Source organism: Canis lupus, chromosome 19 (genome assembly GCF_048164855.1).
Source record: "Canis lupus baileyi chromosome 19, mCanLup2.hap1, whole genome shotgun sequence".
Classification (NCBI taxonomy): Eukaryota; Metazoa; Chordata; class Mammalia; order Carnivora; family Canidae; genus Canis; species Canis lupus.
Genome location: NC_132856.1, coordinates 19,332,589 through 19,357,715, shown reverse-complemented (window position 1 = coordinate 19,357,715; position 25,127 = coordinate 19,332,589). Strand labels below are relative to the sequence as shown.

The window sequence follows — 25,127 nt, the reverse complement described above, 5'->3', positions numbered from 1 at the left end:
ATTCCATACTTGCAAAGTATAATCAGCATCCAATTCTATGTTACACTTTTCTCCGCACTTAAATAATCCTTCCCACCTATTATGTGCTAAATGTTCGTGTCCTCCCCAAAATAGTATGTTAAAGCTCTATCCTCCCATATAAGAGTATTAGGAGGTGGGTCCTTTGGGAGGTAATGAGGTTTATATAAAGCCATAAGATGGGACCATCATGTAAACATTAGTGTCCTTATAAGATGAGACCAAAGAGCTTAATCTCTCTTTCTCTCTGTCATGTAAGGGCCTAGCAAGAAGGTGGCTGTCAACAACTAGGAATAGTGACGTCAGGAAGTGAATCAACTGGCACCTTGACCTTGGCTGTCCCAGCCTCTAAAATTATGAGAAATAAATTTCTGTTGTTAAAGCCACGCAGCCTATGCAGTTTGAACAGACTAAGATATTGCCTCATTTTCTTAGATTATGTCCAATTTTAACATAATGGTTATATCCATGGGCTGTGGAGTGAGGCTGTCTTATACACTGGTTTTTGAATCCCAGTTCAAACCTTTATTATCTATGTGAATTTTAGGAAATTCCTTAACTTGTCAGAGCTATCAGTCCCTGATTTATAAAACAGGGATAACAATAGTATAAAGCTCAGAAGGTTGCCAAAGGAATTAAATGATACAATCTACACAAGGCCCTTACTTCAATTCTTGGTACAAAGTAAAGCACTCAATGTATGTTCACTCTAATTATTATTATTTTAAGATACAGCTTAAATGCTGTCCTCCCCAGGAATATTTTTCCTTCTTCTTTTTTTAAAAAGATTTACTTATTTATCTGAGAAAGAAACACAGCAAGGAGGGGCAGAGGGAGATGGAGACAGTCTTAATCAGACTCTGCCCTGAGTGTGGAGCCCTGAGACCACAACTGGAGTAGAAACAAGACTTAGATGCTTAACTGACTGCACCACCCAGGTGTCTTAACCTTCTTCATTTCTGTAAGTTCTCTCTTCTGAAAACTTCCATTTTAGTTTCTTTTTCCAGCATTTTTAAAAAATAAGATCTTAAATCTTAGCATTTTTCTTCTCTCACTGTTTATATATGCTTCCTTTTCTTCCTAAACAGATAGCAACCCAATCCACCTTAGCCTCTTCTATACCACTTATTGAAGTGCCTTACATAAAACAAACATTCAGGAAAATGTCTGTTGAATAGCTATTTGAAAAGATAACCTGGGTTACAATGTGTGGGATGTGCTGGAAAAAGGAAGGGAAAGAAGGCAAAGAGATGAAAAGCAAGGTTAGGGCAACAGTTCGGGTCAAAGATAACAAAGACTGAAGTAGACTACAGAAAACTGTACTGCAAGTGGTGAAAACAGAAGAATGACAAGGAAGTGTAATTTAGGGACACCCTCTACCACAACATAAACACTGCCTTCTCTTTGCTCATAGGTATATTTGTAAGATAGATGCTACTGACCAGAATCAAGATTTCTTTCGTTGTGCCTTACTTAAATGCAGGTATACACATGTGTTTGCTTGTGCATGTGTGTGTTTATCTTATACTCAAAGTTCACTGTCATTCATGAGTTAATAAAGACTGTACTTCTACATAGCAGAAACCCAATCCTTTTAGCTCTGCTAAAACACCCCCATGGAAAGGTAAAATATGCACAGGGATACTTAAAAACACTTTTATGTGAGGAGTACTTTAAGATGACTTATCACTTAGGCAATAGTCAATTAAGTTGGTTTGAATGAGCACTGCATTTCCAGGAGTCAGTGAATTAATCAACAGATACATTTGAGACAATAGCTACTTTAAGAGCTAAATAAAATTGTGGTTTTTATTTAATCTCATGTGTTTGCTCAACTCTAATAGCATTTCCAATGCACATTATTTTTTAAGTCCCCCAAATGCTTTCTTAGTCACCATCAGGCTTACAAAAATCCAATATGTGGAGCTATCAATGATCAAGGTTATAAGAACAAAATGCACCAACAATCTTGCCTTGTTTTTCTCTAGATTTTCACATTCATACTCTGATAAACTGTCAAGATTTAAAAGGGATAAATGAAAAGCATTTCAAGATTTAGGGTGCTGCAACTGAGGAGGATGATTTGAAATAGTTTATCGGTGAAAACAAGGAGGATGTCAAGATTTATAAGCAGAAATCAGCGACATCTCCATTTCACCAGTATCAGAGCCATCAAATCATATTACACTGCACACAAATACCACAGAAGAAATGACAGTAATTTGAGTTTATGGCAACAGTTTACTTGAAATGCCACATCCAACACCACAGACTCATTTTCTCAGTGATTATAAGGGTGGCATCATTAAACCAATTGAAAAATATTCCTCAATTATTTCAGAGAGGACTTAAAAAGTTTAGTTTGCTTTTAAAGCTTTCCTTAACCATGATTTGGATGAAAAACAAGTGCAGAAAGTGATTCACATTAAGGTGACAAAGAACGGGATTTAACCACATTTTAGGAATATGTGATTCGGGCACTCAAAGATGTTATGTCCTTTGTACACAAACTATTGCCTTTAAAACAAGCAGAGTGCATGATTTTCAAATGCAGCCCAAATATGTGAATTCTGTTTATTTATTGGTAGATGTTGTCCATTACTAAGTCTACACTGTTAAAGGAAGCCAAGGCTCATGTTTGGTGATCAGATATTTCATCCTCAATTACAATATCAACAGTTCTTAAGAAATTATTTAATCAAGATGATCTGAATCATCTCATGAGGCGTGATCTATAGTCTCAGTTATAACACATTTAAGGATACAATGAGGAGTACAGGTTGCCTTCTTAATTCTTGAAAGTGGCAAACAAAGTTCATGGGTTAGTGTAGCTCTGCAGAATAAAGAGCTACACTTTATTCTGAAGGTATGGTGGGGGGCATTTACTGCTCTTTATGCTGTTTAAGCCAAAAGTGGGGCCATGTAAGTACAGTACCACTGAAGAGCTTATTTCTTTTGCTGTCTCCGATCCGTATGCACAGAATCAGCATTTCTCTCAGGCTGGTTTTTCTGATGATTGCATGATGGCCACCTGCAGCAATCAGGGTTTCAGCATTCCTCACTCAGACACATTAGGAGACAGGGCACTTTCCATAAAGTTTGAACAAAAAGTTATGGCTAAAAGATTGCCATGAACTCAGTAACTCAGGGCAGGCACTGGGGCAAAAGAGACAGGTCCATCTCTGGAGCTTCGTATGGTGCCAATCTTGTCCAAGCATCGTGGTTAACTCACAACTGTAGAACAGAGTAGATGTTGGAGACACTACCATAATATCTACTAAAAGGTTAAGGACAACTGAAGATCATCCTCCCTTCTCAGATTAATGGCTACTTAATTTCATGAATAATTTTTAGGTATTATAAATCCCAATATACTGATTATTCATTAAAATTTTAAGAGAAGAATTTGATGATATAAGAACACCTTGAAACTTCTATAGAAATATGATATTTTTCATGATGGTTATTTAACAGGGCATCAACAATGATTTCAGCTATCCAAGGAAATTTCTCTTTCCAAAAGACATATTTACTTAGCTCTTCCCACTAGAGGATTAAAACTAATAACACAATATAATATAGTCTGTGAAGTCTACAATGTCCACATTCATTGATTAAAAGCTTGTCTACATTCAACATGCAATGACACTTGAAATGCAAACTCAGCCTACAAAGAATTTAGTTAGGCAATACACTTTAAGGAATTATGTACAACTCATCATATGAAATCAGAAAGTCCCATTATCTCAATTCATTTGGTTTCCTATTGGGCTAGTATACAGTAAAAACATTTGTAAAATGGTCAGGTTTCTATTTCATAAATGTCTAGACTTGTGCTATCCAAAAATAAAAGGCAAGCCATACACATAGTTTAAATTTTCTAGGAGCCACATTTCTTCATGAGAGAGGAACCACACTTAAAAAGGTTAAAAGATACAAGTGAAATTAATTTTAATAATATTTTACTTAACCAAATATATCTCAACTATTATCATTTCAACATCTAACCAATAAAGAATTACTGAGATTTTAAATCTTAATATTTTTGGTACCAAGTCTTTGAAAATCTTTGTATATTTTATACTTATAGTACATCTCAATATAGACTAGCCACACCTGGCTAGTGGCTTCCATATTGGACAGTGAAAATCTAGAGTTACTAATATGGTTAAGCAATTAACTTACAGGTAATTAAGTCGTGAGACAACAGTCACCTGAGTTCTTGATTATTCTTTCCTCATGACTTATACTTTGACTTTATTCCAGAAATTAAATCATTGAAGTAGTAAGTACTACTGATTATAGTAGAGGACTATCCCTTGATTTCAAAGAGAAGTAAAAATCTTGATACAGCCACAAAGATGAAGAAAGCTACTTAAAATCTTAGAGACTGTTCTCCTTGTCTCTAAGATAGAAGTGATAATATCTATCTCATTGTATTTTTGCGAATTAGATGAGCAAAGTAAAGCACTTCTGCAGTGACTAGTACAGAGTGAGTGAGGTTCCATTCATTAATATTGTTAGTATTATTAACTTTGCTGTATTTACTATTGTTTTCCTCATCCACATGTTTCTTTTCTGGCTTCTTCTCAAAATAGAGTTCTCTTCTCTATCTCTCATCTACTTACATTTCCAGCTCTTAAACTTTTTTGACAGTAAGTTAGTAGGAAATATATGAACTATCAGGACTTTACACACATATGTTCAAAGAAAGACTCCAGAAGGATCAGGATATTATTGGTTTTGTTTCACTGCTATATTCCAAATGCCTATAAGTGCTCAACATAAAACATTTACTAAGTGACCCGTGCATGCTGTTATATTAATTCTTTTTAATTCTAATTTACCTATTTTAATAAAAAAAACACTGGTCATGATCCACTAAATTGACTTTGTGCTTTGTGTAACCCGTGCTTGCTTTGGCCTTCATTCCACTCACGAGGCACACCTCCTGAGGTGGACAGAGGTAATTTGGTTGTTTTTTTTTTTTTTTTGGAATTAAGCAACCACTTTTTAATCAATAAATATGAACATCTGTGTGTTAACCAGTTATTAGGCCAGAATAAAATTGTAACTTATCAAGAATTCAAAAGGTAACCTTGAAAACAAAGTGGAAAAATCTTTGCCATAAACTTTTCCCCCATAGAGAATTAGGGGTAACAAAAAATTTACTCAGAATAAGGCTTGGAATAATCTAAAAAATTCCAGGTAGATTTCAAAGCTAAAAAAAAAATTAATTTGCACATAGTGGTCAATACGGAGATTATCGGACAATTCAATGAATAAATGATTGAAGGGAGGAATCGCTGAACCTCAGGGAATAGTGACATAGCCTTCTAGTCACCCTCAACTCATCCTTTTCTCTCATACCCCACATCTATTCTACCAGCAAATCTTCCTGATTTTACCCTCAAAATACATACAGAATTTGACCAACAACCTTGCTACCACCCTAGAGTCAGCCACCATCACCTCTTGACTGATGATTATATTAACTTCTAACTAATGCCTCTGCTTATTCACTTCTCCCTCCACAATTAATCTACAACACAGCATACATCAAGACCCTTTTAAAAAGTAAGTGAGATCATATCACTTCTCTATTCCAACTATGCTATGGTTCCTGAGGGCATTTAGAATAAAAGCTCTCATTTACTCATTTTCTCTTACATCCATCCCCACATTACCTCCTGGCTCTCAACTATTGCTTTCTTCCTGGTCTAACCATGCTAGCTTTCCTGCTGTTTTTAGAACACTCAGCTTGTCAAATGTTACAACCTTGGCATGCACTATTGTCTTTGCCTGATCTCTCTTCTCTAAATACCCACAAGGTCAACTTATTCAGCTCTAAGTCTTTGTTCAAATGTTATCTTCTCGAGGAGGACTGACCTTACTTGAAATGGCAATCCACATCCCAATCTCCCGCACTCTCACCTATTTTGCTTCTCTTCCCCCCATTGCACTATCATCTTCTAACTTGATGCCATTTTCTACCTCACCATGACACAATGTAAACCCCACACGGACAGAGTTTTGTCCATTTTCTCCACTGAAAACTATGTGTGTTGCATAAACAGATGCCAAAAGGGATCTGTTTAACAACAAATGAACCCTAATGTTTTTTTGAAGAAAATCAGTCAAATCTGTCCAAAGAAAAAGTATTGCCAGAAATTACTTTTGCCTCTTTGTTGCAGGGGGAAACATGCATATACACAGTAACAGAAGGAAATGAAAAATAAAAGCACAAAATAATGGATAATAAAAGCTTAAATATGCCTCATATTTAATGTAAATATATGTAATGGAAACATAATTATCAAGCACTTGCTGCATTTATTGAGTTTATATCATTGGCTAAACACTACTCTAAGAAAGCAAATTCCCACAATGTGTTTTTACTTGCCATTTGTTATAAGATAATCCCTATAGCATGAACAGAGTTTCAACTTTAATACATAAAAGATTACTCATATTGGTTAGCAGAATATCACACTAACTTTTAACTTAAATTTAATATAGAACCTAGAGGAGCACCAAAGTATATAAAGTATACAATCAATGCTTTTTAGAAAATTGGTATGAGCCCAGTTGTTCTCTGTGATATAATTACGAAGATTACCAATTCTCTAAATAACATTCTACATAAAATTTACCTATATCAATTAATCCAATTCTTCCTTAGAAATTCTCAAAGCTTTCTTATCAACATATCCAGAGAATTAAGTTGACCTTTAAACTGTTTTATGATGGGTATCCTTGGGTGGCTCAGCGGTTTAGCGCCTGCCTTCGGCCCAGGGCATGATCCTGGAGTCCTGGAATCAAGTCCCACATCAGGCTCCCTGCATGGAGCCTGCTACTCCCTCTGCCTGTGTGTGTGTGTGTGTGTGTGTGTGTGTGTGCATGTGTCTCTCCGTCTCTCTGTGTCTCTCATGAATAAATAAATAAAATCTTTAAAAAAAATAAACTTATGATGCTTAACATTTTAGCAAAATGGATACTGCTTTTTCTATAAATTTGCTCAAAAATATGTAAATTACAACTGAAAACTTTGTGATAAACTCATCTTGTTTTCTGTTGTTACACTTCCACTTCTTGCATATATCTTCTCTGGGAAATTTCAAGGTTGCTCTATGAAAGTTAATATAGTAAATAATAATATTGCTGCAGTACAATCCTTTTTCATTTTGGTCCCCTCTTCAACAACAGAATTCAAATTTGAAACTGTGTAAATGAAAAAAAGAATCCAAGAAAAGAGTATTCTAGTCTAAATATCTGTGTTGATCTTTCTTTAATCATTACTTGAAAAGGCAAAAATTTATAAATAGTTGGTCCATTTTTCTTCAATGCAGATTAGAAGCAGTCAAAGATAATAATTTAGGAGCAAGACTGAGGCATCACAGGGGATGAACATCCATTTAGAAGAAACAAAAACTTTACTTTAAAAGTCCTGCATCAGACTCCCTACAGGGAGCCTGCTTCTCCCTCTGCCTGTCTCTGCTCTCTCTCTCTGTGTCTCTCATGCATAAATAAAATAAAATCTTTTTTAAAAAGTTGGAGATTTTAATTTATAATCTCTTACTGATTATGAATTTTTGCCATATATTTTTATTTAAGTATGTGAAGAATGTTTTAAGTTTGACAGAAGAGTTAAAAAATCTTGAATATATGCATTTCTTTAAGTAACGTGTTTTACCTGGCAATACGTTTGTCCTCATCCTACACCAATTTTGCCCTCTTGGAAAAGAAAAATTACAAGCTACTTTTTAAATTAGTTTCCGTAGGTATCATAAAGAAATTGTGCTTAGGCAGAAAATTGGTTGTCTCCTCAAGAGATGGGCACTGAATTTTTTAGAAGTGAGAGGTGATGATCTCCGGAACTTATTTTCAGATGCATTAGCCAAATAAATAAATAAACAGATAAAAGGAAATACAAACAAATGGACACACGGACAGAACAAATACAGTAAAATGGCATAAAATTCAAATTAAAAAAAAAACAAACAGAAACAGCATGTACATGTGTATTCATTATACTATTCTTTCAACTTTTTAGGTGCTGGTTAATTTTTATAGTAACAAAGAAGGGAAACAATAAAAGAAACTAAAAATACTAAATGTAGTATATGTTTCATTTTACTTTTAAAAAAATTTCTTTTACTTTGCCACTCACCCAGCAAACAAAACAAAATTAATTTTTGATTCCTAAAATAAGTTATTTGCGAAAGTAAAAATCACATTCTTTTTAAGATTAGATATGAAAATACTGGTGGTTTTTAAAACTTCTATTTTTCCTTGTATACTAGAGATTACAACTTTAAGCTCCTTTTGGAAAAAAAGTCACAAATTAATATCCTCAAATTGTGATTAACTGTTATAATAGTACAGTGCGTGTGTATTACTAGGTATTCTTATATTTGCTTGGAAGAGAGAAGAGCTTGCAAAAATTAGGGAGTTGGGAAGAGAATCCAATTATCAGAAGAGGAAATTGGAATTTTCTTTCTGGGAAAAATATCTATTTCTCTTTGCTACTGATAGAGTATTATTTCAACATTTAAAATTATTTAACATATAACTCAAGTATAGTTCTAACCTTAATTTTAAAAATACAGTTTATTGTTACCTCCTAGGCAGCCAATGAATGAAAGCAGGATCAACTGTTTCCATGACAACATCATCTTTAATTGCCAAAAACAAGAGTAACTCTTGTCCAGTCTCTGATGAATAGAATGCTTTGTCTTCAGGTAAATCCTTTAATCTGTAAAATATATGTACAAAGAAGTTAGACTTAAAAAAATTGCTTTTAAAACAGATTTTCTTCTTTTCATATAACTGCCATTCACAGCCGCTCAAAATCCTAAAACGAAACAAATCTTTTGTGATACAAAAGAGAAGATGTATGAAATATAGATACTTCAGAAACACTTTTTGTGGGGTCTCTGAGTGGCTCAGTCAGTTGAACATCTGACTCTTGATTTTGGCACAGGTCATGATCTCAGGATCCTGAGATTGAGCCCCGCGTTGGATTCTGAGCTGAGCTTGGAGCCTGCTTCGGTTTTCTCTCTCCCTTGACCCCTCCCCAACTTGCATGCTCTCTCTCTAAAAAAAAAAGTTTTTAATAAAAACTTTATGTAATGGATATGCAGATGGAAGCAGCTTCACAGAATTATAAATGTTCAATAATACTAAAATATTAAATATTAAAACTTTAGCTAGATAATAATTAGAACAAATAACATATTATCCTAAAATCCTAACTTTTCTCATTTTTCTCTAATGATAACATTTTGATGAAACTAAGAGTCAAATCATGCAGATATCGTGAAGCCCCATTTTCATTGTCTCTGAATCCCTAATAAGACATATAAATTATAAATAGCATTATCAATGCTCATATTAAGCCTATTTTTTCAGAGACAATTGCAGAAAGCCCTCAATTATATATGCTGCATAAACCAGATTAAAAAATGCTAATGGTGGAAATTGTTCAGTCTGAGGATATTGCAAATGAAACAATTTTCTACTTTCTTTCTTGAATTCTCACAAACTCAACTGAACGTGCTGATCGAGAGAAAATAATTACGTGGATACATTGCATCACTTTCAGTGGCCATTCAAAACTAGTACAAATGCATGGTTAATGATCAAGGAGACTAGATGTGCACACCTAAAATTGGAGAATCTTTTCTGGACTGCTGAAACTCAGATGGTTCCATACAGGGGAATTAATGACTTTGACTATCATCCACATTAGGAGAAATGCTTAGTACTCTGGTTCAGCAGCTGCTATGCATTGAGCTGTATTAGTTGTTGTTGAGCAAGACAGAGAAATCTCAGCTTTCCTAAGACAGTGGTGGTTTATCATGAGATCTTGATGTGTGATGTGATGTATCTGATTGGAATGAAGTGTGTCCAGATAACAGTGTTGATAGTAAAAATATGACAACTTGCAAGTTATGTACTTAAAATAATATATTAAATCAGTCATTTCTGTCTAGTAATGTTATTCTTGTGCACTTGTAATCTAATATATGTTGTTGGCGGGGGAAGTAAGAGGTGGAACTGCAACAAAAATACCAGCATTTGGGTAAAACTTGGTCCATGGGAACCTGAAACAGGTAGAAATACCTTTTGAGAACTACTTTTCTAAAGAACTGCAGGCAAGTAACTTACACCATCATGGGATCTATGAGCATCTCTCACTAGCCCCATTACTACAAATTCCAAGTATCTTGGGTTCCCCTATTACAAACACTGCTAAATAAATTCAAGTGCAAGCAGTCTACTTAGGTGGTGAAGGACAAAAATGTCAGCATATGGAGAAAGGAGACGGGGAGGAGGGAAGTCAATAAAGGGTAAGAAATAAAGTCACTAATCCCTATGTTTGTTTGACGGGAGCTTACTCTTGCTGGGGAAACTCTGGAGGTCCAGGCCTAGTAGAATGCATGCCTCAGAGTCATTCAAGACTTATCTAGAGTTGCCCAAAGTTATCCTCGCCAATGAACAAGAGAGCTGGGGTATTTATACACCAACCTCCATTAGTCACCATTTGAAGGCTATTCTTAGGAAGTATTAACTACACAGCACTTCTAACCTCTGGTTGGGGGAAACAAAATGTCTCCAGAGGCCAAAAACATGACTTCAGCTGGAAGTGGTGTTGCACTGAACTGGAAGTGGTGTTGCACTGAAATGACAAAAAACTAGAGGGTATGTGTGGGGAAGATGTAGTGTCTATCACAGCAGGCATATGAACCTGAGAGTTTTTGAAGCTATTTTCAACACCATCAGATCCCAAAAGACTGATGGCCAAAATTACTCAATGATTTAAGTACACAGTGAGGACACACATTCTGCCACAATCAATCATTACACTTCTCAAGCTTTTCCAGTGGCTAAGTTCCCCTACTTGGATCAAAGGCTTTCAGATAGATACTTAACCTTCCTTCTTTTATTTCTTCTCAATCAGTGACAGATTTTGTGTTCATAATTGTTTTCAATTACTAAACTGAATGATAACTGAAATCATTCTAGATTATATTTAACTTATAACTGACATCCATAAATGTTATAATCTCCTCCTAATCATGCATGTCAGAAAAGTTCTCCAGAAATCACAAGAAGGGTAACATAAATTACACAAACATACACATGCATGTTCACACACACACAAAGTAGAAAAGCAGGAGATTTTTTTTAAACCCTCAAGTAAAATACAATGGCAGTCACAAAAGGCATGGGAATATGAAATGCAATGATATTATATATGATGTGTCCGATTCATAAAAAATTCGGAGTGATATCAAGATCTATTAAAGTCTGGAGAAAATAGGTAAGTCTTTTTTTTTTTAATTTTTATTTATTTATGATAGTCACACAGAGAGAGAGAGAGAGGCAGAGACACAGGCAGAGGGAGAAGCAGGCTCCATGCACCGGGAGCCCAATGTGGGATTCAATCCCGGGTCTCCAGGATCATGCCCTGGGCCAAAGGCAGGCGCCAAACCACTGCGCCACCCAGGGATCCCTAGGTAAGTCTTGAACAGAGGAAAGGCTTGAGAAAAACAGTGAACTGGTATCTCCTCCTGTGAGGAGTGAAAGCTATCCAGTTTATACACTAAATCAAATCAGAAAGAATGTGGTAATAACAAAAAAAAAAAAACATAAAAAGAACAAGTAGTTGGAACTTTCAGGAAAGAAGAAAAGACAAATTTTAACAAAGCATCCTGTAGTAACAATATCATAATCATTAAAGAGCATCCAAGGAGGTGCTTGGGTGGCTCAGTTGGTTAAGGGTATGCCTTCAGTTCAGGTCATGATCCCAGGGTCCTGGGATTAAGCCCTGCATCAGGTTTCCTGCTCAGTGGAGACAGTTTCTCCCTCTCCTTCTGCCCCTCCCTATCCTTAGTCTCTATCTCAAATAAATAATTAAAAAAAAAAAGCATCAAAGGGCACCTGGCTGGCTCAGTTGATAGAGTATGAAACTCTTGATCTCATGGTCATGAGTTCAAGCCCCATGTTGGACATAGAGCTTACACACATACAGACAAATATACATAAATGTATTACCTATTTATTAAAAAAGCACATCTACATAAATATGAAAGACTTTTCTCTGTGTCATATAGAAAACAAAATATATGGTCTTTGCTCTGACATTGCAATGGAGAAAGAAAGTGTTATAAACACTTATAAATAGGATAAGGAGAAAATTACTAGATTGATACTCTCTGAAGGTAGGACAGCAGCTCATCCATCACTGGTTGCTCCAATGTTCCAAACATCCTGTATTAGAGTAGGCTTTCAAGTTTCAAGTTTTAATGTTTCTTGCTGAGCTTTAAGAACAATGAATAATTCAACTTAGGAGATTAAATCTTTGTACTGGACATCAAGTGAGTGAAAGCATTTCTATTAGAACAAAAAGATAAGTCACAGTTTGGGATTCAGCCACTATTTGAAAATAATTTCAGGAAAATGTGCATAAAGACATTAAAAAGATGATGCTTTTAAAAATGTTATTGGGCTACCTGTGACTCAGTCAGTTATGTGTCTGCCTTCAGCTCAGGTCATGATCCCAGGGTCCTGGGACTGAGCTCCCATCAAAGTCTACTTCTCCCTCTCTCTCTGCCCTTCTTCCCCACCCCACCCTCCTCTCATGCTCTCTCTCTGGTGTGCTTTCTCTAATAAATAAATAAAATCTTTTAAAAAATGTTATCTTCAAAGTACCTGAGTGGCTCAGTCGGTTGAGTGCCTGACTCGTGATTTCAGCTCACGTCATGACCTCATGGGTCATGGAATCAAGCCCTGCATCAGGCTCCACGCTCAGTGGGGATTTTGCTTGTCCCTTTCCCTCTGTTTCTCCCCTCACTTGCCCTCTCTCTCTAAAATAATAAATAAATCTTTAAAAAATGTTATCTTCCCAACAATGCATCCCCCAAACAGCATGCCTATCACTTAAATTTTAAAAGTATGAAAGTGTTCTAGGAAGTTATAAAGTCTTTTTGAAAACTCATCCATTCAATAAATATTTATTGAGCATCTAATAGGGGCTGGGATTTCAAGTCTCAAGGAAGGTAGCAGTGAGGACGACATTATCAGGTCATTGATGAATGCCCTCAGGCATTCCTGCCCACAAAAAGTAAAACACAATTCAAAAAATTACAAAGTATTTATAAACTAACCACTGTGAAAGGTATAATGGAGGGGTAGAAGTCTTTGAAAAGCTCAGTGAGATAGGCCCTCATCAGGAAGGTCAGGGAGGGGTAGCCCCGGTGGCGCAGCGGTTTAGCGCCGCCTGCAGCCCAGGGCGTGATCCTGGAGACCCTGGATCAAGTCCCATGTCGGGCTCTGTGCATGGAGCCTGCTTCTCCCTCTGCCTGTGTCTCTGTGCCTCTCTCTCTCTCTGTCTCTATGAATAAATAAATAAAATATTAAAAAAAAAAGGAAGGTCAGGGAAAGCTCCTCTGAGGAGATAAAGTGTAATAGAAGAAAAGAACGTATCATATAATCAAAGGCATGGATGTGTTGAAGGGGAAGGAAAGGAAGGAATTTCCCAGGTATAGACAAATACTTGGTATGGCTTTGATCTGGCAAAGAGCCTGGTGAGGAGTCACTACCTGGACTTTCTCCCATCAACTACCACCTCATCTCCCAAGAACTGCCCCAGCACCCCACTCCAACACACTGGACTGACTACCTAAAAAGTTAATCCCTGGTTCAGCAGGGGGCTTCCAGAATCCTGATCTGGCCCATGTCACTTCTAATTGGTCAGTGTCCATGCCCTATCTCTCTGATTAAATATTTTGGCAGTCAGCTATGGACATAAGGAATAAAATATGCAAGGGCCTTGGGCTTAAGGGCTCATGGCTTGTTGCTAGAACAGAAAGAAAGCTAATGAGATGAAATGCAGGTGGCCAGGTTGAGTGTGGTATGAAATAAGATAGCAGATGTATAATGCCTGGCTGCAGACCTCACATGTCTGGCTAAGAATATTAGTATCAAGATAAAGTCCTTTGAAAAGTCACTGTAGTATTAATCAGTAATTGCCATGATCGGATTTGCAATGAACATTCAATCAGACATATTATATAATCTGTATCAGACTTAAAAGGATGAAAAGAAAACATTTTGCAACACATTAGTTTTGTTCTTATCCTCAAATTCATAGAAATCAGAGGCTAGACAATATTAGGTAAACTATCTAATTTAAGAGAAGAAAAACAAATATTCTAATATTCTTATATATGCACCCACACATACACATACACACACAGAAACACACTGAATAAGGTTTGAACATAAAACCTCATTTAGGAATATTCTTTCTAAAAATTATGTCGCCCACTTTTAATCAGTGCTGAAGTAGGGCACTGACTTTATAAATAATGAAGGTAATTAATACAATCACGACCTGACTTCTCAGCATTGCCAAGTATTGTCACGGAGAGACGGGACATAGAAAAGCCTGTTCCATTTCTGAAATCACCAAGCTAAAATAAATACAAAGGAAACTACTGAAGCAAGACAAATACAAATCAAAATGTCATCTGCTACATTAGGAATATTCTACTAGTCATAGGAATGTTGTAAATAAAAGAAAAAATACCCTTTAGAATTTTCTCTGCTAATAGACATTTGCATCTGGGGGCTACAGCTTAATATATTCATAACACGTTTCTCATGGCAATCTTTAAATAGCCCCCAAATTTAGTACATATTGACAACTGTACTATCTATGCTTAATGTCAGCAGAGCTAAAAAATGCTAGACCTTGGACTCAAAACCAAAAATGCTCTAAATAGTTGTTCCTGGTTGCTCTAAAAGAAGAGGCCATTTGTGGCTTTTGTCACATACTTTACAAAATTGCTACCAAGATTATAGATCACGAAATATTGATAATATATTTATAATATTAAAAGTCCATGGGTAACTTTGAATGTAGTCTTGGCAAACGCTCAGAGTTAAGTTTCTTTATGTGGTGGAAAGTTTAGGTGTGAGAATGATCTGGTTTCATTTGTATCAGAGTAACTGGCACTTAATAAGCATTCTCTTTTCAAGGAGACAAACCCTACAGAAATTTTGTCTAGATGGATTGTTTAACACATCTCTCATATCCACAAAAAGATAACTCTGACCCTGACATCTGAGAAAAAAACTCCATTCACAAAAAAAAACTCTATTCACTGAATATATATTGTTCTGAACCCCCACCAAATGCCCCTCCCTGCCCCTCACCAAGGAGCCAAAACAACCCTTGAACAGATTAGAGATTTATAGTATAGTGAAACATTCAATTATTAATAAATAAAAGTTTGATGCCTATGGGTTTTGTATTTTGAGTCTTCTAAAACTAGTATTAACTCACTATCATGGAATGCAACCATAATACCACAGCAGTCAACTAATAAATAAGTTTAAGGGCTTTATGAGACCGTACATCCTACCAGATCAGAAATCAGGCATCATCTACCTCCCTTGTTTTCGTTCACAATCACCATTCATTCATAATCTGCACATCTTCCCGAAACGCAGGTGATCTATTCTGCATACCAAACCTCTTCCCTGCTGGAACTGAACTGGCAGGGAATTAAACTTACATGAACATTGGACTCCCCCAAGTCCAAGATTCTTGACAACTCCACACACATCCTCCCTATAACTCACAAGGGTTCAGTAGCTAAGGAGAGGGAAGCTCATAATGTGCCCAGTCTGATCATATCTTCACACCAGCAGTTCTATGTTTATAGTAGCACAATCAGCAAACACAGCAAATGCCAGCTGGAAGTCATCTTGTGCTCCCCGGGACCCCTACAGCACCTGATCTTCCTTCCTTCATGCTCAACATTTTCAACACCTCCCATTACGGTTAGTTTGACTATGGTTTCTCTTCAATTAGACTAAGATGTGCAAAAAAACAGTGATCTATATAACCTGTTGTAGGTTAAGGCACCTTCTGTGAATCAGCCAAACCTATGGATTCAGCTAACTAACTCTCTGCCTGAATACATACAGACTGACATAAGTTCTGCACACAATTGTTTTTCTACACAGATATATCTACATAGATATTATCTATCGATATAGATATAGATATAGATATAGATATAGATATAGATATATGAATGTATATATATTTGGGTATTAATTTTTGTTTTTGGGTTCATGCAAAATTATGAGAGACTATCAAAAATAGAATTAAATATAAATTATACAGAGAGAAAAAAATATGTTAAAAAATATTCTGAGAAGGCTACTGTTGAAGGCTTGATAAAGAAGCTGAAATTATGAAGCTGTTTTTGGTATAGTGAGGCATGTCATCTCTGACATCCAGTTAATTCTTTTCTTCTGGCCTTTTAGCAATCAATGTACACAGGCAGAAACAGAATCAGTCACGTTGTGCATACGATGAGTCGATGAGTCAGCTATATAAAAAACTTTGCCAGAACACTCTGAGTTGCCTTGTGTTGATTTCAGAGCCTCTGTACTTTGTCCTCAATACAAAGACATCTTCTCTGGCAACTCAAAGAGATCTCCCTGTCCTCAATTCAAAGAGATTTTCACTGATGATGTGTCAGGAAAAATTACATATCCATTCTTCAATTGGTTCCACTGGCTTCAGCCAAACGCACACTGAAGGGAAAAGACACGGCCACCAGAACATGCCAACCCATTTCCTGCTTCATAATATTAGACAAAATGTCAACCTTTCTTAAGTGTACTCCAGAGAGTGCTTACTTCAATTCACTTGCTTTATGTTAAGCCTCAAATGAACATGGCCATTTCCAGGGCACGCTGTTTTACAAACATCTCTCCAACAACGGGTGACTACTTAGCATGCAACGTTTGCCCTTGTAGTATGCTCAGGACAATACTTTTGTTTTGGAACAAGTCCGAATTTCAAAAAAAGCAAAAAAAATTGTGGGATTTTCTAATGGAGCCTTCATCCTTGAAAAAGACCTTGTCTAATGTTTTTCTAATATAGTCAGACCTAAGGTGCTCTTTTGGGATTTTTAAAAAATTTCATACCTTGGGACACTTGGGTGGCTCAGTGGTTGAGCATCTGCCTTTGACTCAGGGTGTGATCCCAGGGTCCTTGGATCGAGCCCCCCGTCAGGCTCCCTACAAGGAGCCTGTTTCTTCCTATGTCTCTCTGTGTCTCTCGTGAATAAATAAATAAAATCCTCAAAATTAAAAAAAATTAAAAATTGCATACATCTAATGAAAGAAACCTTGTGAGGGCACTAGAGTGGCTCAGTTGGTTTAGCATCTGGCTCTCAGTTTTGGCTCAGGTCATGATCTCAGGGTTGTGGGGTCAAATCCCACATCACGCTGCTTGCTCAGCAAGTCTACTTGGGATTCTCCTCCTCCTCCTGCCCCTCTTCCCCACTCACACATGCATGCTCTCTCGCTCAATAAATTAAAAAAAAAAAAAAAAAGGAAAGGAAAGGAAAAGAAAAGATCCTTGCCCTCATTAAGGGACTTAGACTTTGGGGTCTCACCACATTTAATGATAATAAGAAAACTAAACAATAAGCAAATTCTAGGACATATTTTTATCCTTGACATTTTCCAAATTAAACAGGAACAAAATGAACAGACATTTCCATAATTATAAATGCTGCATGAGTTTTCTTTCCTTCTTATCAAATAGGAAATTACTGCAGACCTCATGATATGGTGATGAGGAGCAGTGTACCTTTCCTAAGTTGGCAAACAACATTCCTTGCCATCATATGTTTATTTAGAATTTTAAAATAGCTTAATACCAATATGATGGAAATGTTTTTCTACAAAGACAATTTCAAAATTTCAGAAAGGAAAATAAATACTAACATAATAATCAATGCCTTTTATTGAGTGTTATTTGCCAGGTACTGCTTCATATACTAACCCATTTCATCCTCACAATAATCCATGAGTGTTCATTCTATGATCACTCTCACTCATTTTTCATAAAGAGAGACATAGATCCACCAAGACATTCATAAAAAAAGATGACAGATGCTGTGTATTTTATATATATATTTTTTTCACATAATAGGTGTGAACTCGAATGCTTAGGCAGTAAGAATCATTAGGGAACTATAATGTATGAGCTGATACTTTATATATTTTTAAAACTCTGTATTAATATAATTGACAACTGAAGTTAGATCTTTAAGTGATAATACATTAACTTTCATTTAATTTCATTAAATTTTTAAGAAATTAAATTTCTTCTACCTAGGGAAAGGACAGTTGTTAAATAAACAACTCTTCCGCTTTATTTCAAGCATATGCACTGTGATAACACACCATCCCTGTTGTAGGCATGAATTAGGAAGAATTCAGCAACTCTATTTGGGATTAAATCAAGATATCTCCAAGACACTCTAAGCCACAAACATAAGGTGCAAAACAGCGTATGAAAAGTAGGATACTTTTTGTATGGGGACCAAAAGCATATATCTATTTACATTTGTAAGCATAGAGAATAGTTTGAAAGGATTTGTGAAAACTAAAGAGAACAGCTATGTCTCGGGAGGAAACTGTACACTTGGAAACAGGAACTAGAGGAATAAAATACTTTTCATTTTACATATTATGCATTTTAAATTTTCTTCAATGTCCATATATTGACTTCTCAATATAAAAATATAAGTATAAAAATTAACAATTTTAAAAGAAAAAAATTACTTAATTTCTAACATGACAATAGGTAAAAAATGTGTAAATAGTTTTATTGTCAGAATCAAGTAGGAAAAGGTAAAAGGGGGGTGAAAGTACTAGAAAGTACATTTTGGCTAGAATATAAACTGCATTCAACAGGAACTCTAGGTCGGTACACTCGGCAAGGCCATTCCATTCCTTCCCTCATAATTTTGGATGAAGAACATTCACTGAGTGCCTGCAGCATGTCAGGTACAGACACGGAGAAGATATTTTAAAATAAAATATCATCTTTGCCCTCAAGAAGCACGCTGGTCCATGAACATTCTAATAGAAGAGTCTGGACTGGAGAAGAATCTGCAACAGGATGTTAATGTGAAGTTCCTTCGGTCATGTGGACACAGCAGGTCTCACATCCCAAACGAAAGGGAGGTTCCAGAAGAATAAGGAACAATTTTTCAAAGGAGATACCGCAAAACCATTCGTCTGGCTCTGAGACCCTTGTTCACACAGGAGGTTTCAGGAGACTAAGTGAAGGATTTTTAAAAGTTCCTTTTGAAGAGAATTCTGGTAAGTTCTGCCCCCTTAGAGGCAGGAAGAAGAGTACTTTTTTTTTTTACCTACACTTTAAGGACACCAGAGAGAGCTGCATTCTAGGGGATACAGTGGTCTAGGACCACACTAAAGAGTAAGAGCAAGCTGAAGCAGAACAGAAGGTTGCAATGGGTGAAGGAAATGGAACTTAAGGGATAACAGGGGCACAGAGTGCATGGCAATTCCTTGGAGCAGATATACATTGGGGAGCACATGGGGAAAGGCAGTGCCATACATCCCAAGCAGGAGAAGCCTGAGTGGAAGGAGGAGACCTTCCAGAGAAAAGCTAGGGTATCTCTGCACTTCTAGAGCCTGAGAAAGATGGAGATGAGAAATTCGTGGTGGGAGTGTATCACCGCAAAAGAGAACTGAGGGAGGAACATATCCAAAGTTTAGGATCTCTAATGAAACCATGAAAGAACGAGTGAAAGAAAATACCAGTTTACTGGTAAGTGTAAGATGCCATGATCCTAAATCACACTAATGTAATCAATCAAGTAAAACTGACTGGACTCTTTCTTCTCTTCCCTTGTAAAACACTAAACCAAATTGGGATTAGGGAATTAAGAGGAAGGGGTGAGGACATGCTAGGTAAGAAGGGAAGCCAAAGAATTCCTTCTCTGAGTGCAGACTTCCTCTCTCCAGCAGCTAAGCACTGGAGAGAGATTAGCTATGTCTTCAAATCAAGTTCTAAGTTTACTATTACATGAGAGGGAGCACTTTAGTTTTTTTTATCAAAATTACATCCGATATCTAAGCATCACCAAAAGTATTGTGCATAGAGCTACTTGGGTTTTCATCCAGGAGCAGGAAAGGACTCCACAGAAAGAATCTAAGGGGACAAAGAGGAACAACAAAGTTGCCATGTGGCACAGCTCATGAGCTACACTTCTTCACTATACAGTTACAGATAAGATGTACGACCAATGGTTAGGAAATGAGGACACTTCACAGGACATCTTAGAACAGGTGGCATCCTAGGTGATTCTTAATTAAAAAGGGTTTACCTAGGAGACAAGGCAGGAGAGCAGTATGGGAGAAACTAATAACATCAGCAAATCCCACCACAGTAAGTGATTCATGGGAGCGAATGAAATGACTCAGGGTAAATCCATAAAGCACTGGGCTGGAAGAAGGATGGAGAAGCCGAATATTTAAGATGTGAGCAGAGGAAGACAAACTCCGTGAGGACAGGAAAGGGCCACTGTGAAAGGCCAAGTGCAGCCCATGGATGGACTGCATTATAAAAGCAAAGAGTTACATGCAGTGTGTAGCTTTGCAAGGAAGTGATGGAGAATATCTTGATTGCCTGGGGCTAGGCGTGTGAATGCACAGGGACTGCTAATGGGTAGGAGGGTTTTTTCTGCAGTGATGAAGTTTTCTAAAACTGAGTGATGACAATGGTTGTGCAAGTCTGTAAACTTACTAAAATGCACTGAATTGTATACTCACATGAGTGAGTTTTATGGTATGTAAATTTTACCTCACTAAAGCTATTTTTTAAAAAATACACAAATAGAGAAAGAATGAGAACAAGAAAGAATGAGAGACTGAGGGAGAGCGAGAAAGAGAGAGAGAGACACTGTGAATCAAGACCTTCAACATGCCTTTGACGATGTTATCATGCCAGGCTCAGTGCAGTCCTTGGGAAGAAGTTTCAGCCACATTGTGGAGGGCTGAAGTACAACTAGAGGGCAAGGAAGTGGCCACAGCAAGAATGAGCTACTCTTTCAATAATTTAGAATGAGAGAGACTGGATAGTGGTTGGAGATGGGTGGAGGGTCGATTGAGAGTCAATGAAAGCTATTTTTAAGTTGGAGAATTGTTGAGCATATTTATAAACTGAGGGGAAGAACTGAAAAGATTGGAAGTAAAAGGTCTGTTTTTCTAGAGGAGAGAATCTTCCTGGAGTTTACTTGCATGGTATTGATTCTGCTATCACCAAAATCATATGAGCAAGGTTGAAAGTATATGGTGAAGAGGAAAGAGAAATGATTCACCACTGTTCAATAGCTATAGGAGAAAAGATGGACTCTTGGATGGAGATGTCTCATTTTGGACTATCCCAGGTGGGGATCTGTGGCTCCTTATCAGTGTCTCCAAAGTGTCAGAGAAACACTAATGTCTAGCCAGGGACCAAGTGCTCAGCATGTCCTGTCTGCCTATGGTTTGTACTATTATTTTCACAGGTAAATTAATACAGAAACCGTGATTTGATCTTATGGAGTCACTCCATTTTAAGGAGTTCTAAAAACCAATTGTACTACATCACACAACCTTTTTTTTACATCAAAAACTACTCAGGCAGCAATTTGACTACACATTCTAAGTAAACATTCTCAAAGTACTCAAATATTTATGAACACTAGTAACTAAGTATGTACTAATACAGCTCTTTGGAGAATCCCTTTATCCTCCAGATTTCTAAACCATCATGTTGGCACAATGGGTTCTAGGTAGATACTAATGGCAAACACTAAGTACTTAATGTGTGCCAGGCAAGGTTCTAAGAGTTTTATAAATGTAAATATATATACTGTAACCATCCCCATCTTATAGACGAGGTCACGAAGATAGATAAACTTTAATTAACATGTCCAATTTCACATAAATGACCCTGCCTAACTCTGGTATTTCTAAATAATCTATAACTGGTTTGCCCTAAGACATAGGCAGAATGTGGTTCTTGGAAGCTTTAGATCTCTGATTAAAGTTTAGCTAGGAAAAAAAAAGAAGTTTAGCTAGGCATGTATACCAGGTGAGGTGATGTGTTCAGGCTCTATGGCAGTGGCTCTCAACCAGGGATGATTTTGCCCCTCAATGGACATTTGTCAATGTCTGAGGAGGTTTCTGGTTGTCACAACTGGGGATGGGAAGGATATAGATAGGATGAGACTGGCATCTAGAGGGAAGGGGCCAGGAGAGTCCCTAAACATTATACAATACAAAGGAGAGTCCCCCCACAACAAAGAATTATTCACCCACAAATATAAACTGTATCAATGTGAGACACCCAACTCTAGAGTAGCTGGACATCAGAAGACTCCAAAAATAAATAAATAAATAAATAAATAAATAAATATTAAAAAAAAATAAAAAATAATAAAAAAAGAAGACTCCAAAACCAGCTTCTGCCAGCCTGGCAACATACTGTTCACGTCCTTACAGAAGAAAAGCCACACTTCAACCTTCATGGCTCCTGCTCTCAGACAACAAGGAGCCTTGGTAGAAAACAAAACAGAAGACCATTATGGCCCTAGTTTGTAAAAACAACTTTTTATTACAAAAAATTCTCATCACATACAAAGTAAACAAAGTCATGAACTCCCATATACTTACGATCCAACTTCAACAAATACCAGTTCTCTGACATTCTTGTTCTGTCTGGAGCTCTACCCCCCTCACCTCGCATTTGATTATTGTTTAGTTACTTTAGGTATAATTTGCATACATTAGAACAGCTGTACAATTTTAATACACAATTTTGAATAATTATTTTTATTGTAAAATAAAGCAAAAATCTTTCCGTTGTAAGGTAAAATATGAATTCAAAGACAAATGTATGCATGGCTCCATGAATTATTATTAGGAAAATCCATTTGTATTATGTCCTCATTTTATTTTATTTTTTTATTTATTTATGATAGTCACACAGAGAGAGAGAGAGAGAGAGAGAGGCAGAGACACAGGCAGAGGGAGAAGCAGGCTCCAAGCACTGGGAGCCCGACGTGGGATTTGATCCCGGGTCTCCAGGATCGCGCCCTGGGCCAAAGGCAGGCGCTAAACCGCTGCACCACCCAGGGATCCCTATGTCCTCATTTTAACAAGTGTCTTCTCTCACATGCTCCATCAGGTATGCTTTCCCTGATACCTAGCTTCTAAGTCAGTGTTTCTCAAACTTCAGGTTATGTTTCATTTGGGAGACTATGCACTGACTTTTTGTTTATGTGTGTGTTTGGGGACAAATGAAGGAGGAGAAAATAATGATCATAATGTACTGAATTTAATAAGGGTTAGTACTGGTTTGCACAAGGATACTCTAGAAGTACAATGTATTAAATAGTAAGCCCTGAAATAACTAGTATTTCTTACTATGAATGGTGGTAAAGAATAGTTCAAAATCATGAGAAGCAGAAGGTGCTGTGGTTAAATATGAAATACGTGTGCATGTTATATATGTGTACATGTGTATAAATATGCAACGTAAAATATATGTATGTGTGTACACACACACATCCAAGATTATAAAACTGTAGGCAAGGTGTTATTTAAACCTCTTTTGCTCTCAAAATCTGCATCTGTAAAATAGAGGTGGTAAAGATGTACATAATTGGTTTATTGTAAAGATTAAGTAAGATCGTGATTATATGCTGAGCCAACTCCTTGGTATTCAAGACACAATAGTTACTGCTATTATTTCAAAGAAATTAAGCATAATTGACACCTTGACTAGAGAGAAATCAAAGACTTAAAAGTACTAACTCAAACACAGGTCTCTAATTCATTTTAAGGAGACATCAACTGTTTACATCCTTTTAAAAAAATACTTGTTCTGCTTAACTGTGTTTTTTAAAGTTGCTTTATCACAATGAAAGGAGTGATTTTGACACCTTTTGGAAATGCTAATCGTGGCTATGAATACTTATCTGCTTAGAATTCACACCTATTAGGGGCTGTATCTAGGTGTATAAAACATCCATTCTATCAACACAGAAGTGTAAATCTAAATTGAGGCAAGCTGTGATAGCAGCTTGAATTTATACCCACAGCAATTTCAGCTCAGGAGACAGAGAGAGGAAAACTACCCGGGGCTACCTCCCTCAACACAATAAGCTTCTATTTGTTTTCATACAAATATATAATGGTTCTGATGAAACCCATACAACACAATGGTGGTGAGGGGTGGGAGGATCCTCAAACTGATTGCCCATGTGGAATAATCTGAAATGTACGTAAGGAAGGGTGGAGACTGAGCACAGAAGCATGTATGCCCATGTACCTCAGCCTTGGGGGCTGTCCACATGGTGCAAAGTGAGCCTAGGGCTACCAGACCATCTGATTTTCTGGTAGATGTTGGACCTACAGAGTTTTATAGGTCTCTCTGTTTTCAAACATTTCAAACTAATTAAACACACAATTTCAAAACATTTGTGTTGACCAAACAAAATGTGTCTACCATTTACATGCAACCCATCTTGAAATCTGATCAAAATGCACTTTTCCACTTAAGAACTTTGAAAAGCATAATTGGTCACTCTCTTGCTCCTGAATAAATAAACTCTGTATATTAGAAACACTTCAATATTTCTTCTAATCAGACATATAAATTAGGGCACCTGGGTGGCTCAGTCAGTTAGGCATCTACCTTTAACTCAGGTCATATCCCGGGGTCCTCCCCGCTTAGCAGGGAGCCTGCTTCTCTCTCCCCCTCTGCTCTTCTCCTCCACTCAGGTTCACTCTCTATCTCAAATAAATAAATAAAATCATAAAAAAAAGAAACACAATTTCCGTACTGTACACTCAAAACTAATATAACATTGTATATTAACTGAATTAAAATTTTAAAAATGCAATGTCTTTAATTTTTGTTGTTGTTGTTATTGGGCACCTGGGTGACTCAGTCAATTAAGTGTCTGAATCTTGATTTTGGCTTAGGTCGTGATCTCGGAGTTGTGAGATCAAGCCCTGTGTTGGGCTCAGCAATGAGCATGGAACCTGCTTGAGATTCTCTCTCCTTCTACCTTTTCCCCCCTCACTGAGCATCCATGCATGCACTCTTTTCTCTCTCTCTAAAAAAAAAAAAAAAAAAAACTTTTCTTGGGGAAGTGTGAAAATGAAGGGAAGGATGCATGCATCAAAGGAGAAAATGTCTGTCA

At 36.8% G+C, this 25,127-nt stretch overlaps 1 protein-coding gene across 5 annotated transcripts in view; it reads right to left on the bottom strand.

Annotated features, from left to right (window-relative positions):
* Positions 1-25,127, bottom strand: part of CNTN3 (contactin 3) — a 327,880-nt gene that overhangs the window by 235,260 nt on the left and 67,493 nt on the right. For all 5 annotated transcript variants that reach the window (XM_072785362.1, XM_072785364.1, XM_072785360.1 and 2 more), the window contains one exon: positions 8,639-8,773. In XM_072785362.1, the coding sequence (XP_072641463.1) occupies positions 8,639-8,693 (55 nt within the window). In that variant the 5' untranslated portion in view covers positions 8,694-8,773. The remainder of the gene's footprint in view (positions 1-8,638; positions 8,774-25,127) is intronic.